At 41.7% G+C, this 18,514-nt stretch overlaps 1 protein-coding gene across 1 annotated transcript in view; it reads right to left on the bottom strand.

Moving 5' to 3' along the window:
* Nucleotides 1-18,514, bottom strand: part of MYRFL (myelin regulatory factor like) — a 93,663-nt gene that overhangs the window by 15,845 nt on the left and 59,304 nt on the right. The window contains 2 exon segments of the mRNA XM_058557637.1: nucleotides 2,569-2,632; nucleotides 3,255-3,418. Coding sequence (XP_058413620.1) covers nucleotides 2,569-2,632; nucleotides 3,255-3,418 — 228 coding nt within the window.

The following is an 18,514-nucleotide window of genomic DNA, read 5'->3' on the forward strand; positions in this document are numbered from 1 at the left end:
AGATGGGGAAAAATGAGGGCCAGAAGGCTAAATTCCTCACCCAGGATCACACAGCCGGAAAGTCACAGGGCCAGGCTCAAACCAAAACACATTCGGCCCCAGAATCTGTACTCTTAACCTCAGTGCTGTGCTGCCTCCCTTTTTCTGTCTGTAAAAGAAGGAAACACTACACAACTCAGATCTTATTGTTACTATTCAAAAGATCTCACGGCTTACCAAATGAACTCCTTAACCAGGTGACCCCGACACTGAGCCTAACCTGTATTCCAGCCTTATCTCCTCCCTAACCAACGCCCACCCGACCCTTCAGTGAAGTCAGTCCAGCTCAGACATCGCCCGTGTCTCTTCACCTGAAGCCTCTCCTGCAGCCCTGTTCCTATCAAGCAGAAGCCCGCTCATCCGTGAAGCCCGGCTCCCGCATCACTCGGGCAGCACTCTGATTGAATCCAGCTACAACAGCTCTTTGTGTTTTCTTCTGATCTTCCCTGGCTACCCTTGGGTGGAGGGCCCACACCTCATTCACCTTTGTCTGCCTCGACAGTGCCTGGGACAGTGGCTGCAAGAGGTCCCCGTGTTGACAGGGTGCTCTTTAATGGCTATATAAGCTCCTGATTCTCTGTCCACATCCCAACCCTCCACGCCGCCCACACACCTGAGACCTGAACCACTTAATGTTTGTAATGTAGACCATGAGCTTTCCAGGAGTACTTTCAGACTGGGCTCTCCATTCATGTGTCCATTTGACAAACATTTCCTGAGACACAGAGTGAGGAAGGCAGACATGGGGCCTGTTCTCAGGGACTACACCTTCCAGTGAATAGTCGGAGATGACTGCAAAATAAAGAGATTCTTTGGCTGCAAGATGGGAGCTCCAGAGGTGGCCCGTGACCAAAGCGCACCTATCAGGGCCACCGCAGACGTGGGCACCATTCCTTCCATCCCCCTGCAGACTGGTTCCTACACGGGCACCTTCCCTACACGATGTTTTCAATGTTTTGTGTTTATTGAGCAACTTGCTATGTGCTGGGCACTGTGCTCGGGGCTCTAGCTCATTCAATCCCATCAGCAATCTTTGTGAGGCAGACACTGTTATTGTGTCTATTTCCCAATGCAGTTAAGTAACTTGCCCACAAACACTTCTACACAGGTCTTTATCCACACATTTATGCTCGTTGGTACACCAAGAAGCTTGCCAGCAGCATAACATTTTAGGAGTTTTTAGTAGACTGTTAAACTCTCTCTGCCTCCTTTTAGAGTAGTTCACTGCAGTATGACATGAGGAGCAGAGAGTAAACTAGGGCAACGGCCCAGACATCAGGTCAGCCCTGAACAGGATGGATGAAGGTCATGAACTCCTCCTCTGGGGAGGGCCACCCTGGAACACCGGGGCATGGGAGGCAGCAGGCTGGGCCTCGCAGCCATCCACGAAGTGCAGCTCGGAGGGAGGTCCTGCAGCTTCCCCTCACTGACTCTTCTCTGCAGTGGAGAGGGTGTTCCTTCAAGTTAATAAATGATTAACCTTCACTTTTTACTGTGAATGTGATCCCATTTGGTGAAAGTTCTCTGTTCATTAATACAGCCATCATATTTTAACCTTTGCAAGCAAGTGAATACCTATTCTCCACATGCATGTATTGTACTAAATATCAAAGGGAAAAGAGGGCTCTGAGGATTGACAGAGGTCCTTTGAGATCTTCTGGAGTCAAAGATAAGGAACTAAGTGGAATGAGGCATCCACACAGCTCTCGCAGCCTGGGGCCGTGTGCACATGAGGCTGATGCAGTTCACCCAATGGGGATGACAGAAACAAAACTGGCAGGAAGATGTGGTAACCAGGGAGCCAGGTAAAGAAAGGGGTACCAAGGATCTGGTAGAAAAACTAACATTACCTGTTGAGTGTTTTGCAGACGGAAGGTTTCAGGAAGAGCCTAACCACAGAAGTTTCCACAAGCAAGCCAGCTGAAGCTGGTTCTAGCTGCCTCACACTGCTGCAGAATGAACTAGAGTAAACTGTCCTCATTATAGTCTCATTGTAATATTAGGCTTTCCACCCAGGGCAAGACTTATCTGCCATTCTCTACACATGCGATGTGTGAAGAAACGTGATTAATGATTGCGCTTGTGCCTGAATCCTCTCCCCCTACCAGCGATGACAAGAGCTTCCATAATGATTGTTCGTGAATGCTCCCCATAGAAAGAAGCCCCACGCTGTGCTCGGGGAGACTATCCCCGGTGTTCTCCATGGCTTTTGTGAGCAATAAACCTCTCTTCACCCACTCCTGCCTTGGTTGTGCCTTTTGGCTCCACACTCACCTGGAGACGAACCCATTGTGTTTGATTACAATGTTTCTGAAATAAACATGTTTTGTACCCATTTCTCTATACATCTCTTTGAAAAACCAGTTAATATCTATTAAATGGATAGTACTTAAATATCTGAAGTGCGTAAGGATGCAAACTAGGGAATCCATCCACAAATAAAGAAAAAAATTCTTGATCAATTTCTCTAAAGACTTTTTTTTAATAGAAAATATCACCTCCGTTTATTATAAACTTAAGTCTATTTACCTTGCTGTTTTTTGGGGGAATGGCCCTTCTTGGAGAAGACACACTAACGGCTCTGCTAAATTTGCTTTAAAAAGAGAGAGAGAAAATTAATTACTATTCAAATGGCTCTCCAGGAGTTATGCAACAAAGGCCCAGACTGTCACTAACACAGCAGTATGATTTTTCTGTAATACAGTGGTAATTTAAAAACCGAAAAGTCAAGGCAATTGAGAGTTCCTTTTTGTGGAAAACAGCTGTAGTAAGCATAAATGAATCCATTAAAAGTTACGTTTCTCTTTTTCTCAAAATTATACCCCAGGAAATGTGCATTTACCTCCTTAAGTAATAAAAATAAATAAGTAAAAGCCACGCCCCCACCAACAAGACCAAGCACGGTTTTCTAAATTTAGAAATGGCCGTCTATCCTCATTAAAGTAGAAGTTACCCTTTTGCTAAAATGTAGCACTTCCTGTAATAACCGCTCTTAAACAGACGTGGCATGTTTTGTTTCATTTTAAAAGCAGCAACAGAAAAAATAAGAAAATTATCACACAAGGCAATTGTGTTCCAAACACTCTAAAAGAAGAATAGGGAGTTTATCAGCAAGTAGCGGTTGCTGCTTGATGGAAAAGACCATTCAGATTGATCTAGTTATGGAAAGACTCCTCTCTCCTATCTCCAAATTCCCACGGCGATCCTGGATATACCTGATGGAGCTTGCTTCACTGGCTGAGGACTTCGAACCACTCAGCTGCTTTAGCCTGGCCAGCTTTCTGTTCCAAATTTCTAGCTCTTCTATTCTTTCTTCAAGGTTGTTGGTTAGTTTGCAGAGCTGCTTCACTGCACCTACATTTTCCATAAAGATCTGGTCCTAAAAATGAAAATAACACACACCGCATAAATTTACAGTTTGAGACCAGCAGAGAACCGTCTATAGCCCATTAAAAGACAGTTGGAAAACACCATTGAAAACGGTTATATACACACAACCTCAAGTTCATTCAAGATGAATCTGGAGAGGCTTGCAACTTAAAATGGTCTGGCTAAACTGCTGGCTGTGTAGTAAAACTGCTTATGTTCAATCTGCAATAAAATGGAAATATGTCGTTGTAACCCAAGAGAGAGAATGGAGCTGAAGGACATCGTCGAGTTTGGAATCCAAAGATTTATTTTCAATGGTCATTATGCTATATTTACAACCATAAAAAGGAAATCAGAACAGGCTTCTGAATGTTGATTTGTGTGTGCATCAGTAAATCCTCCTAAGAAAGGATTCCAGTTCCTCCTGGTAAATGTGCATCAAATTGCTTAGGTGAAGGAGGGAGGAAGGAAGACCTGGTTTTTCTCTGAGTTTGGCCACTTCCTAGCTGTGAGACTCCAGGAAAAACATAGCAACCTCTCGGAACCTCAGCTTCTTCATCTATAAGTGAGAGGATAATCCTTGAGGTGTTAACTTCTGCTTTAGCATCCCGTGAGCTACCAGGTACAATTTATATTTTAGCCTAACTCACAAACAAAATCTAAAACAGTAACAATGCTTAATTCTTCCTGTTCAGAGAAAGTCACTGACATGTCAGAAAGAGCAAGAAAGGGGAGACCAACCAAAGCCATCGTGCCAGCTGTCCCCTCCCCAATTACACACTTCAGTTGTCATAGGAGCATGTGTGTCTGTCTCTCAGCCATAACAAAAACCCCGGAAAGCTCTCATCAGCTCACGCTCTGGTCCCATGACCTCTCCTCCTCTGCCTGTCTCTGTTTACAAGACCAGAACACTAGGGCGCTCCCTGTGGCTCACAGAGGCTGGTCCACTGTTGTAAAGTGATGAGCTCGAGGCCAAAGGAGAAAGACTGCTTTGTGGTTGGTAGATCAAACTCAGGGCTGTGTGTCTTTGAGATTCTCCTCACGCAAACCAAAGCTTTAAGCGTTTCAAACACTGTAAAGCAACTGCTCAGAAAAGACTCAAAAGCTGAACATTACACATTTAAGGCTTAGTTTGTGTGGTTTAAAGACAGAGACACTGGTATAGAACACACTGGTAAAGGTAAGCATAAAGTCAATTTCAGAATACTACAATACTGTAACATGACAGTGTGCAAATCACTTAACTCTAGTACAAAGATTAAAGGAAAAAGTATCAAAAATAACTATAGCTACAATAATTTGTTAATAGTACGCACATAAAAAAGGTAAATTATGACATCAAAAACATAAAATGTGGAGGGAGTAAAAGGATAGAGTTTTTGTATGTGAGCAAAGTTAAGTTATCAGTGTAAAAGAGACAATTATATCTACAAGATATTTTATGTAAGCCTCCTGGTAACCACAAAGAAAAACCTACAGTGGATACACAAAAGACAAAGAGAAGGAAATCAAAGCATGCCACCCCAGAAATCATCAAGAGGAAGAAAGAAACAAGGGAAGTGCAAAACAGCCAGAAAACAATAAGACAGCATGAGTAAGTCCTCATCCATCAATAATTACCTCAAATATAAGTGGATTAAATTCTCCAATCAAAAGGCATAGAGTGGCGGTATGGATTAAAAAAGAAGACCCAACTATATGCTGCCTACAGAAGACACACGTCAGCTTTAAGGACTCACACAGGCTAAAGGAATGGAAAAAATATCCCATGCAAATGGAAACTAAAAGAGAACAGGGTTAGCTATACTTATATCAGATAAAATAGAATTTAAGTCAAAAACTGTAACAAGAGACAAAGAAGGTCATTATATAATGACAAAGGGGTCAATCCATCAAGAGGATATAACAATTATAAATATGCACCCAACATTGGAGCACCTAAATATGTCAAGCAAATACTAACAGACATGAAGAGAGAAATAGATAGCAATACAGTAATAATAGAGGACTTCAATATTCCACTTTCAACAATGGATAGATCATCTAGACAGGAAATCAACATGGAAATATTGGATTTAAAGTATACTTTAGACCGAATGGACCTAACAGATACATACAGAAATTCCATCCAACAGCAGCAGAATACATAGTCTTCTCAAAGGCACACAGAACATTCTCAAGGATAGATTGTGTTAGGTCACAAAACAAGTCTTAGCAAATTTAAGATTGAAATCATATCAGGTATCTTTTCTGACCACAATGGTATGAAACTAGAAATCAGTAACAGGAGGAAAACTGGAAAATTCACAAATATGTGGAAATTAAACAATACACTCCTGAAAAACCAATGGGTCAAAGAAGAAATCATAAGGGAAATCAAAAAATATCTTGAAACAAATGAAAATGGAGACACAACAAGTCAAAATTTATGGGATGCAGCAAAAGCAGGTCTAAAAGGGAAGTCTATAGCAGTAAACACTTGCATTAAGAAAAAAGAAGGACCTCAATTAAACAACCTAACTTTATGCCTCAAGGAACTAGAAAAAGAAAAACAAATTCAGACCAAAGTTAGCAGAAGGAAAGAAATAACAAAGGTCAGAGCAGAAATGAATGAAATAGAGACCAGAAAAACAATAGAAAAGATCAAGAAAACTAAGAACTGGTTTTTTGAAAAGATAAACAAAATTGACAAACCTTTACTAGACTAACTAAGAAAAAAGAGAGAGAGGACTCAAATAAATAAAATCAGAAATGAAAGAGGAGATGTTACAACTGAGACCACAGAATCACAGAGGATCATGAGAGACTACTAAAAACAATTATACATGAACAAATTGGACAACCTAGAAAAAACAGACATTCTTAGAAACATACAACCTACTAAGCCTGAATCATGAAGAAATAGAAAATCCGAAGAGATCAATTAAGAGTAAGGAGATTGAATCAGTAATCAAAAACCCTCCAACAAACAGATGTCCAGGACCAGATGGATTCACTGGTGAATTCCACCAAACATTTAAAGAAGAATTAATACAAATCCTTCTCAAACTTCCAAAAAATAGAAGAGGAGGGAACACTTCCAAACACATTTGAAAAAGTCAGCATTAACCTGATACCAAGGCCAGATAAGGACACTGCAAGAAAAGACAATTAGAAGCCAATAGCTGATGAACATACATGCAAAAATCCTCAACAAAATATTAGCAAACCAAATTCAACAATACGTTAAAAGGATCATACATCATGATCAAGTGGGATTTATTCCTAAGATATGAGGATGGTTCAACATCTGCAAATCAATCAATGTGATACACCACATTAACAAAATGAAGAATAAAAATCATATGATCATCTCAATAGACGCAGAAAAAGCATTTGAGAAAATTCAACATCTTTTCATGATAAAATCTCTCAGCAAATTAAGTATAGATGAAACGTATCTCAACATAATAAAGGTCATATATGACAGGCCCACAGCTAAGGTCACACTCAATGATGAAAGCTGAAAGCTTTTCCTCCAAGATCAGGAACAAGACAAGGATGCCCACTCTTGTCACTTCTATTCAACATAGTACTGGAAGTCCTAGCCAGAGCAATTAGGCAAGAAAAAGAAATAAAAGGCATTCAAATCGGAAAGGAAGAAGCAAAATTGTCTCTGTCACAGATGACGTGATCTTACATATAGAAGATCCTAAAGATTCCACCAAAAAACTGTTAGAAGTAATCAACAAATTCAGTAAAATTCCGGGGTACAAAATCAACATACAGAAATCAGTTGCACTTCCGTACACTAACAACAAACTATTTGAAAAAGAAATAAAGAAAAGAGTCCTATTTACAATAGCATCAAAAACAATAAAATACTTAGGAATAAATTTGACCAAGGAGGAAATTGAAGAAAACACAAATAAATAGAAAGATAATAGAAAGAATTAATATCTTTAAAATGCCCACACTACTCAAAGCCATTTATAGATCCAACACAATCCCTATCAAAATTCCAATGGCATTTTTTATAGAAATAGAAAAAACAAACCTAAAATTTGTATGGAACCACAAAAGACTCCAAACATAGAAAGCAATCCTGAAAAGAACAAAGCTGGAGGTATCATACTTCCTGATTTCAAAATATAATACAAAGCTATAGTAATCAAAAAAGTATGGTATTGGCATAAAAATAGACACATAGACCAATGGAACAGAATTGAAAGCCCAGAAATAAACCCATACATATATGGTCAACTAATATTTGACAAGGGAGCCAAGAATACTCAATAGGAAATGGATTATTTTGTCAATAAATAGTGTAGGGAAAATTGGATATTCACACGCAAAAGTATGAAACTGGACCTCTATCTTACACCACCCACAAAAGTTAACTCAAGATGGATTACAGACTTAAATGTAAGACCTAAAACCTTAAAACTCCTAGAAGAAAACATAGGGAAAAAGCTCCTTGACATTGGTCGTGGCAACTATTTTTTGGATATGGCACCAAAAGCAAAGGTGGCAAAAGCAAAAATAAACAAATGGGGCTACATCAAACTAAAATCTTCTGCACAGCAAACGAAACCATCAACAAAATGAAACCATCTTCATCCCTACTGAATGGGAGAAAATATTTGCAAAACATATACCTGATAAGGGGTTAATATTCAAAATATATAAGGAACTCATACAACTCAATAGCAAAAAAACAAATAATCTGATTTAAAAATGGGCAGAGGACCTGAATGGACATTTTTCCAAAGAAGACATACAGAAAGCCAACAGGTACACGAAAAGGTGCTCAACATCACTAATAATTGGGGAAATGCAAATCAAAACCATAATGAGATATCACCTCACACCTGTTAGAATGGCTATTAAAAAGACAAGAGGTAACAAGTGTTGGTGAGGCCATGGAGAAAACGGAACCTTTATGCACTGTTGGTGGGAATGTACATTGGTGCAGCCACTATGGAAAATAGTATGGAGGTTCCTTAAAAAAATTAAAAATAGAACTACTATATGATACAGCAATCCCACTTCTGGGTATGTATCCAAAGGAAATGCAATCATTAGAGAGATATGTGCACCCCCATGTTCATTGCATTATTATTCACAATAGCCAAGATACGGAAACAACCTAAGTGTGCGTCAATGGATGAATGGATGAAGAAAATGAGGAATATATATAAAAGTGGAATATTATTCAGCCATGAGAAAGAAGGAAATCCTGCCATTTGTGACAACATGGATGGACTTTGAGGGCATCATGCTAAGTGATATAAGTGAAACAGAGAAAGACGAATACTGCATGATATGACCTATATGTGGAATCTAAAAAAGCTGACCTCAGAGAAATAGAGAGTAGAATAGTGGTTGCCAGGGTCTCCGGGGGTGGGGAAACAGGGTGATGTTGGTCAAAGCTACAAACTCAGTTTAAGATGAATAAGTTCTGGGGATCTAATGTACAGCAGGGTGACTATAGTTAACTACACTGTATTATATACTTGAAAGTTGCTAAGAGAGTAGATCTTAAATGTTCTTACCACAAAAAAAAATGATAATTATGTGGGATGATGGATGTGTTAACTAACCTTATTGTAGTAATCATTTTGCAATATATACATGTATCAAATCATCATGTTGTGCACCTTAAATTCACATAGTGTTGTAGGTCAATTATATCTTAATAAAGCTGAAAAAAATAATTCAGTTGTGAGGGAGTATAGTTTATTTAAATAAAATAAAGTTGGACATGAATTGATAACTGGGGAATCTGAGTGAAGTGCAGGCACGGGTTTCATTACTATTCTCTTTCATTTTATATATGTTTGAAATTTTTCATTAAAAATGTTAAAAAATAAATCACAAAACAAAAACAAACCAAAAAAAAATCTCCCAAAAAAGCTCTTCTAAATTTTCTAATTCTGGTACGGGTTTTCCTTAATGTTCTACAGTTCTAAATCATAATAAACATCATATGACTATTTGCTATGTTCACATGGTAGAAAGCTTTATGCTATGATTATAACTGCATTATTTACTGTGGTCACTGGATTCCACCCAGCAGTCCAAAACAGACACCCAGCCATCGTCTCCGCCTCCTCCCCCACAGACGATCTATCACACAGAGCTGTCAGTTCAACATCCTACATCTCCTGAATGTACCCCCTTTTCTCCATCCTCACTGGCACTACCATACCTAATATTCTTTTTTATCTTTCTTGGCAACTGGCTGCTTCTTCCCTTTTTTTTTAATGCTTGCTTGATACATTAATTTGTGATTTAGCCCAAACTAAAGCAGACCATGGAGAACGATGCTCAAGTCCCCTCTAAACCACAATAAGTTCTTTCTGCAACATCTCCCCAACTTTTAATGCTGCCTCATGAGATATGAGCAATGGCTGCAATCGTCCAGTTACTTGTCAATAATGGTAAAGTCAGCTCTGATTTCTCCAACTCAAATTTGCCAGCACTATACATCTTTCAGGTAGATCCAATAGGAAAGAAGATAATTCATGTGTTTCCCTTTTTAAGAGGAAATAAAGGTGGAGAGGGAATTTACTACTACCTTTCTGATTATAATCATGGCCCTGACTTTATGGATCCAACGGAAAACTACCCAAAAGTAAATTTCTATGACACGTTATAAGGATTGACTCTTACTAAAATACTTCTGACTTCTGTCTTCTATCATCCTAGTGAAGCCAGTGTAATATTCAAAAACATAATCTAGAATTTTCTGAAAATGTCCTTTTCTACACAAGCGAAAGGTCTCCATGTGTTCACTTTAACCACGAATGTGCACCTAGATGCCTGAGGAACTTTTTCTAAAGAATGCATCCAGATCCCTGGAGAGGTGTGCATTCATCAGGACTGAGACGGGCAGAGGGGGGGCATTTTGAAAAGCTTCCCCAACTGATGCCCACTGTTGCTTAAAAACTGTTTTGGTTATAAGCCAATATGACCTCAAAAAAGTAATTTTTTAAAAAAATCAATTTTGTAACTGGACCTAATTTAATGACTCAACTCCGCCCAGTTCTTATCAACCATTTTAAACGGGACCCACTACCTCAGCTGAACTGCAGCTTCACAATTGTGATGCAAAAATGGTTAAACCACTTTGCCACCAAAAATTGCTCATGGGCCTATGGGGGGAAGCGGCAACTGCTTCAGATCCTGCAAGAAGCTTTTGCCCGCCATCTAAGGGCTTGCTTTGGGGGGAGGGTACAGATGGACAGCGTGAGCATGTTTTCCGAGAGGACGTGTGGGGCAGTGTGGGAGTACAAGTGCGTGTGATGACAACAGGGAGGCATTTGTCAAATGAGAGCCACCGTCTAGCTTGGAGCGGGTCCCTGTTTAAGCCTCGTCTTTCACCACAGCCCCTCCACAATCCGTGCTCTGACCGTACTGAACCGTTTGCCCCCCGCTGAGCACATCACGCGTCCTCTGGTCTCTGGAACGAGCCCAGGCTGCCCACTTCCCCTGACCCACCCGGTCCTCCCCCGACCCCACCTTCCTTACTCTTGGTGTCCTATTCACCCATGTTATACACACCTGGAGACAGGGGCCCCCGTCTTGTCCACAGCTGACTCTCCAGCACAGAGCAGTAGCTCAGCACATATTTGAGGGTTAGATGAACAAATGTTCTTAAGATGGTTGTACACGCCATGAGGCATTGAGAAGTGGGAGCACTGCTCTCTGGTAAAATCGAAAGGAGTGGCCAAAACTCCTGTTTATTCTTTTATCTGAGGTTTCTCTCAGAAAAACAAAAAGACTGAAATCCAAATTCCCTTTCCATGTTAGGAGATGCCCATGGAAACGCAGGTGAATTAAGCAAAGAAACACTAGTGTTTAACATCCTCCGTGCAATGGGCCTGTGGTTCGATTATACCCAGCAAACTGGTTTCCACTCTGGCTAGGTCTTCTTCCCACTCGTGGTGTATGTCCCAGAGAAAATCGCCCACAGACTCACAAGGGGGCCGGTGTGAGGACGCTAGTCACTGCATAGTTTGTGGTCAACAGAGTTGGAGGGGTCCATTACTTCAGAAGGAGGACATAGGATGCATGCCAAAGAATTCCAGCGTCAGACTATGAGCAGAAGTATGTAGTTCACAGAAATGTAAGACACATGCAAAAATGACACTAATAATATTCCAGAAAGCGCAAATATCCAAGGATGTATATGAAACACATTAGCGTGGCTGCTATTGCTGTGGGGGTTGGATGGAAGAGGAGAGGGGTGAGGAGGGGAAAATGCAATAAAGTGAAGGAGCAGTAAAATGAGGAGTGTAGTTCATCAACTCTGACGTTCCAGTAACAAAGAAGGGGAAAATCCTCTGGAGGAAGCAGGGAAGGGATTTTACATCCTGAGGGACCCCACTGCTGTACAGTTTCTGTATTCACTCCTCAGCTCGAAAACACTCTCTCTGAAACCTTGGGCATAAATCCAGCCATTTTAACTAAATCGCACTTTGGTACATACAGTGTGAAATCCCAGGTATGAAATCAGAGCCGGCTTAGATAAGAGACCCGTCTGGTTTTCACAGATTGCCACCACCTGCTGGCACAAGAGTTAATGTGCAGGTTTAGGTGTCTGGAGCAATAACTTCTTTTCCCAACACTTTACCAGAAACATTTTCAAGCATACAGAAAAGTTTAAAAAATTGTACAGTAATTGTACAGCCCATATAGCCACCACCTAAATTCCACAGTTAGCACATTGCTCTATTTCCTCCATCACGCCTCTCTCCATCTATCCACCCACCAATATGTCTTGTTTAAACACATGGAAAAAAATAAATGAGCAATAACTTTTTTAAGAAGACATAACTACAAAAAGATATTTTCCAAGAAAACAATAAATGGCATATGTCTCTCTAAATTTTTTTACCAGAAACAAGATAATTTTCTCCCTGCTTCCAAAGGAGAGAAGAAGGTCTACAAAGAGACAGTCAGTTGTTAAACCTCCAGGGTTGGTTGCAATAGCATATTAACTCTAAGAAATCTTCAGCTGGGGAGCTAGTCAGTTGTGAGGGCAGCAGGGGATGCTCAACCACAGGAGGCTCATCACACAACCAACTGTGAGTTCTGCCTCCGCCCTTCATGAGGAGGGAGCGACTTTGAAACCAACTGTTGACAAGGCTATTTAAAAGCCCCCATTTAGATTCTGGGCTGGCTATCTGAACTTATTAAACTAATATAACCTTTTTATAACTCAGTTTTTCTATATGTAAAAATGAAAAATACGTCACTCTATAAAAAAACATAAACCACTTTAGAGACACCTGAAGTGATGGCTTCTCCAAGAGGCATCTGGGAAAATTTACTAGTAATTAACCACATATTGGGTTATACTATGTTGTAGACCTAAAAGTCGTGGTCCTGAGAAAAACTTGCATTACCAAAAATCACGTATAAAAACAACTGCTTCAGTGGGGAAAGTGATTACGGCAGAGTTTCAACTCACCATGAGGAAGCCAGTTCCCCGCAGACTGCAAAGAACACAATCGTTTGTGTCGTGTAGCCATAAAGGTGACCTTATAACCCCTAAACTGGCTGAGCCAAGTTTTGGACAAAGTTTTCCGATGCTGAAATTCATGCTCTTACACCACTGCACCATAGATGATCAGTGCTTTTTAATTGTCAAAATCAGTGGTATTTTGGTTCACCCTGCTCCACCCCAGCTGTCTCCTCCCCATCCCCATGGACCCGCTCTGCCCACCTGGCGTTTTGACCCTGTGCTTGCCCCACACCCGCCTCCTGCTTCACCGTCCCTCGGCCTCCACAGCTCCCCTCTCCTCTCTGGGCCTAACTGCAAGTGTTCTGCCACTTTTAGTCCCCTTTGCTCCTCATTCTACAGGATCTCGAAAACCTACCGGGCCAGTAGGTAACAGGAACCAGTATGTGGGGACCCACGAGCCCCTCCGGGGGAGCCCCTCCTCAGTACCACCCCAGAGCTGATGTTTTGAGGGATCCGGAAATCAGAAATATGTGTGAAGATCTCAACATTTTTAAAGGTAAAAAATTTCCCTGTGAGGGAACAAAAGTGTGCAGGCCAGATCTGGCCACAGGCTTCCAACCCGTGACCTGCGTGCGTCCATGGCCTTCCTCAGTAATTAATGTCTTCACCCCTGCCATGTGTCCCTAGCCAAGGAGGTGGACGGGGTCTGCACCAGCCAGAGGGCATTTTCTCTAATTACGGCAAAGGCACTGTATAGCCTCGCGGTGGCCCTGAAAAGGAGAGATGTGGAGACCGCCTCAGATGAGGGGGTCGGGGAAGGTCTTGGGCTGAGATCCAAATGATGAGGTCGAGGAGGGTCTTGGGGGCAGAGAACACTCTGCGGGGCAGCTCTGAGGCAGAAACAGACTTGGAGAGTGTGGGGAACAGCAGAGGCCAGGGGAGAGGGGCCAGCAAACAAGCTGTGCCTGTGTGCGGACGCGTCGTGTTCTGGAGGGTCTCAGCGTCCTCGGAAGGTGTTTGGGGGCTGGGGGTGGGGTGAGTGTTAGGAAAGGGGTCAGAAAGAGAAGATTCCATCCAGACTGTTGAGGGTTATAATAATAAGCCAGCAAAGAGCCAAAAGTTGGAAAGGAGAGTCTATGATCAGAGATTTGTTTAGTTTGGTTTTTGTTTCTAGGGAATATAGTTCTACTGGTGGCTCTCAGGTCACTTAGGAGGTCACTATAATGGTCAGGGAGAAAAACGGAAAGAATCGAGGGAGACGATCTACGAGAGATATTGCCAGAGGAAGAGCGGCAGGGCCTGGGGTCTAGCTGGATCCTGCGGATGAGAGTCAGGAAGGCCCCAGAGGTCGCCCGTGATGCCTCCCGCCTCAGCCACATCTTCAGTCCCCAAGGTCCACCAAAGTCCTTTCTCTGGTCTCTCAGTTCCCCCTTCCTTCCCGTCCGTGAACTCCTGCCCAGTCTCCAGATACTCGCTCTCCTTGCTCTGAACTGATGTGGTGCCTTATCAACGCGTCCACAGCACTTCTCTCGTGTGACGTGCGACTTTATTACTCGGGTACTGTTTATTACTTGGGTGATTACCCACTTGGACAGGAAGCTACCCGAAGACAGGAGCCAAGTGTTCTTTATCTTCTCATGATTCCAAGAGATAGTTCCTGCCACAGATGGCTGAAGGAAAAATAGAATTGTTACACAGCCCACTGACCCCATAAGCCATTAACTGCAGCCCTGCTCAGAACAAGCCTGACATGTCCTCTTTAGCTTGTAGGAAGCCACAACGAGAGGAGGGAGGAGATGCTGAGACGTGAGGTTGAAACCAGTCAACACCAGTTGAAGGCAACATGGCAGTCTGACTTGACCTGACACAGACCCCGCAGCTCAGTATACGCTCATTGTAATGCATTACCATGCTACATCACACACTCACCGGTGCCATGACAGTTTACAATCGCCATGGCAATGGCAGGATATGACCAAATAAGGAAAGAAAAGAGGTAGCACACTTGATCCCCAGAAAAGCCTGCCCATTTATCTGAAAACTATGAATTTTCCTCCCCTTCATTACCTACACACCTTATAACAGGAGCTGAGATTGATTTGTGAACCTAGTTCCCACTTCTCCATTCTTTGGCCATTGAATAAAGGCTTGTGCCGTTGACTGCTCAGCTTTGATTTGGTTTCAAATCTGAGACACTGAACAGAAAAGAACCCTCCAGGGAGGGGACTGATTGTGAGTACAAGACCCACCTGTGGGTCCCTCCTCAGAGCTCCTCTGCACGTGGGTTGGAGTCCCACTAGAGTGAGGTGAAATTAGTAACAGAATCAGTGAGTGAAAAGTAGCCGCACACTGAGTTATAGCAGGGTGGCTTCTGACACGCAACCTTAACCACACACAGATTACTCAAGGATAATTATTCACAAGGCGAACCTCCCTCTTATACAGAGTCAGCTGTGAATTCATTTAAGGCAGTTCTTACATTTATTGGGTACATTTTTCTTATTCCAAGAACACCTAATAATAATGCTCAAGAAATGTAACTACTTGCTCCCAAATAATCACAGAAACAAATAGATAAAGTTGCCAAGAGATAGATGAAGAAGCCAAAGGCCAAGTCCCAGTGACCTAACGCAGAGTGAGTGCGGAGTCCGCCTGCCGTGACCTGCTCTCAGGATCGGCCCGAGCCCTCCCCCACCTCCCACTGCTGAGCTTCGCTGGGGCCCACGAACCATGAGGCATTGACGAGAAGGAGCAAATCACCCCAGATAAGAGAAGTTCATCTTGCAGGATCATCTCTCCCGCTAAGAAGAGAAGGAAAAGCTGTTTATACCAACAGGGCCTGAATCGCTAATCTCCAACTCTGGTTGGTGTGTGGACAGTCTGCAAAGATCCAGCCACTCTTTTCCCTATTTTGCCATAAAAGTCCGTGTGGAAATGATACGGTGATCATGGAGTGCGGCATGCAACATTTGTTTGATTTCTGGTTTGTATTTTAGTTTCAAGGAACTTTATAGAAAAGGAACATTTGGTGGAAGAGAACAGGAGTGAGGAGTGGAGAGACCGTCTCGTCAGCTGATCTCCACCCGTTAGTACAACACGGGAAGTGCAGGAAGTCCTCTTGGGGTTCCTTGCGACGGGCAGCCCTGGGCACAGCAATCAGACACCACAGTGCCCACGTAAGTGGGGAGGAGGCCGGGAAAGCAGGAGGCTCTCTGCACATCTTGCTTTTTTTTTTTATTGTGAAATTTTTGTTGTACATTATTGTTTATCAGTCACCATATAAGTTCATCCCTCCACCCCTTATGCCCACCCGCCACCCCCCTAGCCCCTGGTAACCACCAAATGGTTCTATCTGTCCGTGTGTTGGTTTATCTTCCACATATGAGTGAAATCATGCAGTGTTTGTCTTTCTCTTTCTGGCTTATTTCACTTAACATAATACCCTCCAGGTCCATCCATGTTGTTGCCAATGGGACGATTTTGTCTTTTTTTATGGCTGAGTAGTATTCCATGGTATATATATACCACATCTTCTTTATCCAATCATCAGTCGAGGGACACTTGGGTTGCTTCCACTTCTTGGCTATAGTGAATAATGCTGCAATGAACACAGGGGTGCATAAGCCTCTTGGATTGTTGATTTCAGGTTCATTGGGTAGATACCCAGTAGTGGGATAGCTGGATCATAAGATATTTCTAATTTTTTGAGGAATCTTCATACCGTCTTCCATAGAGGGTGCACCAGTTTGCATTCCCACCAGCAGTGGATTAGGGTTCCCATATCTCCACAACCTCTCCAGCATTTGTTGTTTTTTGTCTTGGTAATTATAGCCACTCTAACGGGTGTAAGATGATATCTTAGTGTTGTTTTGATTTGCATTTCCCTGATGATTAGTGGTGTTGAGCATCTTTTCGTGTGCCTATTGGCCATCTGTATATCTTCTTTGGAGAAGTGTCTGTTCATTTCCCCTGCCCATTTTTTGATTGGGTTGTTTTTTTTTTTGTTATTCAGTTGTGTGAGTTCTTTATATATTATGGAGATTAATCCCTTGTCAGATATATGGTTTGCAAATATTTTTTCCCAGCTGGTGGGCTCCCTATTTATTTTGATACTGGATTCATTTGCCTTGTAGAAGCTCTTTAATCTGATGAAGTCCCACATGTTTATTTTTTCTTTTGCTTCCCGTGTCTGAGTAGACATGGAATTCAAAAAGATCGCTTTATGGCTGATGACGAGTAGTGTACTACCTATATTTTCCTCCAGGAGTTTTATAGTTTCAGGTCTCACCTTCAGGTCTTTGATCCATTTTGAGTTTGTTTTTGTGTATGGTGAAAGAAGATGGTCTACTTTTATTCTTTTGCAAGTGGCTGTCCAGTTTTCTCAGCACCATTTATTGAAGAGACTTTCCTTTCTCCACTGTATGTCCTTAGCTCCTTTGTCAAAGATTAGCTGCCCATAGATATGAGGTTTTATTTCTGGACTTTCAATTCTGTTCCATTGATCTGTGTCTGTTTTTGTACCAGTACCATGCTGTTTTAATTACTATCGCTTTGTAGTATGTTTTGAAGTCAGGGATTGTGATGCCTCCAGCCTTGTTCTTCTTATTCAAGATTGCTTACCTATACAGGGTCTTTTGTTGCCCCATATGAATGTTAGTATTTTTTGATCTATTTCTGTGAAGAATGTCCTTGAGATTCTGATTGGGATTGCATTGAATCTGTAGATTGCTTTAGGTAGCATGGACATTTTAACTATGTTTATTCTTCCAATCCAAGTGCATGGAATATTTTTCCATTTCTTTATGTCATCACTGATTTCACTCAATAATGTCTTGTAGTTTTCAGTGTATAGGTCTTTCACTTCCTTGGTTAAATTTACTCCTAGATATTTTATTCTTTTTGTTGCAATTGTAAATGGGATTGTCTCCTTGAGTTCTCTTTCTGTTAGTTCATTGTTGGTATATAGAAATGCAACTGATTTCTGTAAGTTGATTTTGTACCCTGCCACTTGGCTATAGTTGTAGATTATTTCTAACAGTTTTCCAATGGATTCTTTAGGGTTTTCTATATGTAAGATCATGTCATCTGCAAACAGCGAGAGTTTCACTTCTTCATTGCCTATTTGGATTCCTTTTATTCCTTTTTCTTGCCTAATTGCCCTGGCAAGAACCTCTAGTACTGTGCTGAATAAGAGTGGCGAGAGTGGGCACCCTTGTCCTGTTCCTGTTTTCAGAGGGATGACTTTCAGTTTTTCCCCATTGAGTATGATGTTGGCTGTGGGTTTGTCATATATGACCTTTATTATGTTAAGGTACTTTCCTTCTATACTCATTTTGTTAAGAGTTTTTATCATAAATGGATGTTGGATCTTGTCAAAAGCCTTCTCTGCATCTATTGAGATGACCATGTGGTTTTTATTCCTCATTTTGTTGATATGGTGTATCACAGTGACTGATTTGCGGATGTTGAACCATCCCTGTGTCCCTGGTATAAATCCTACTTGATCATGGTGTATGATCCTTTTAATGTATTGCTGTATTCGGTTTGCCAATATTTTGTTGAGGATTTTTGCATCTATGTTCACCAGGGATATTGGTCTGTAGTTTTCCTTCTTAGCATTGTCTTTGTCTGGCTTTGGTATCAGGGTGATGTTGG

This window comes from Diceros bicornis, chromosome 17 (genome assembly GCF_020826845.1).
Source record: "Diceros bicornis minor isolate mBicDic1 chromosome 17, mDicBic1.mat.cur, whole genome shotgun sequence".
Classification (NCBI taxonomy): Eukaryota; Metazoa; Chordata; class Mammalia; order Perissodactyla; family Rhinocerotidae; genus Diceros; species Diceros bicornis.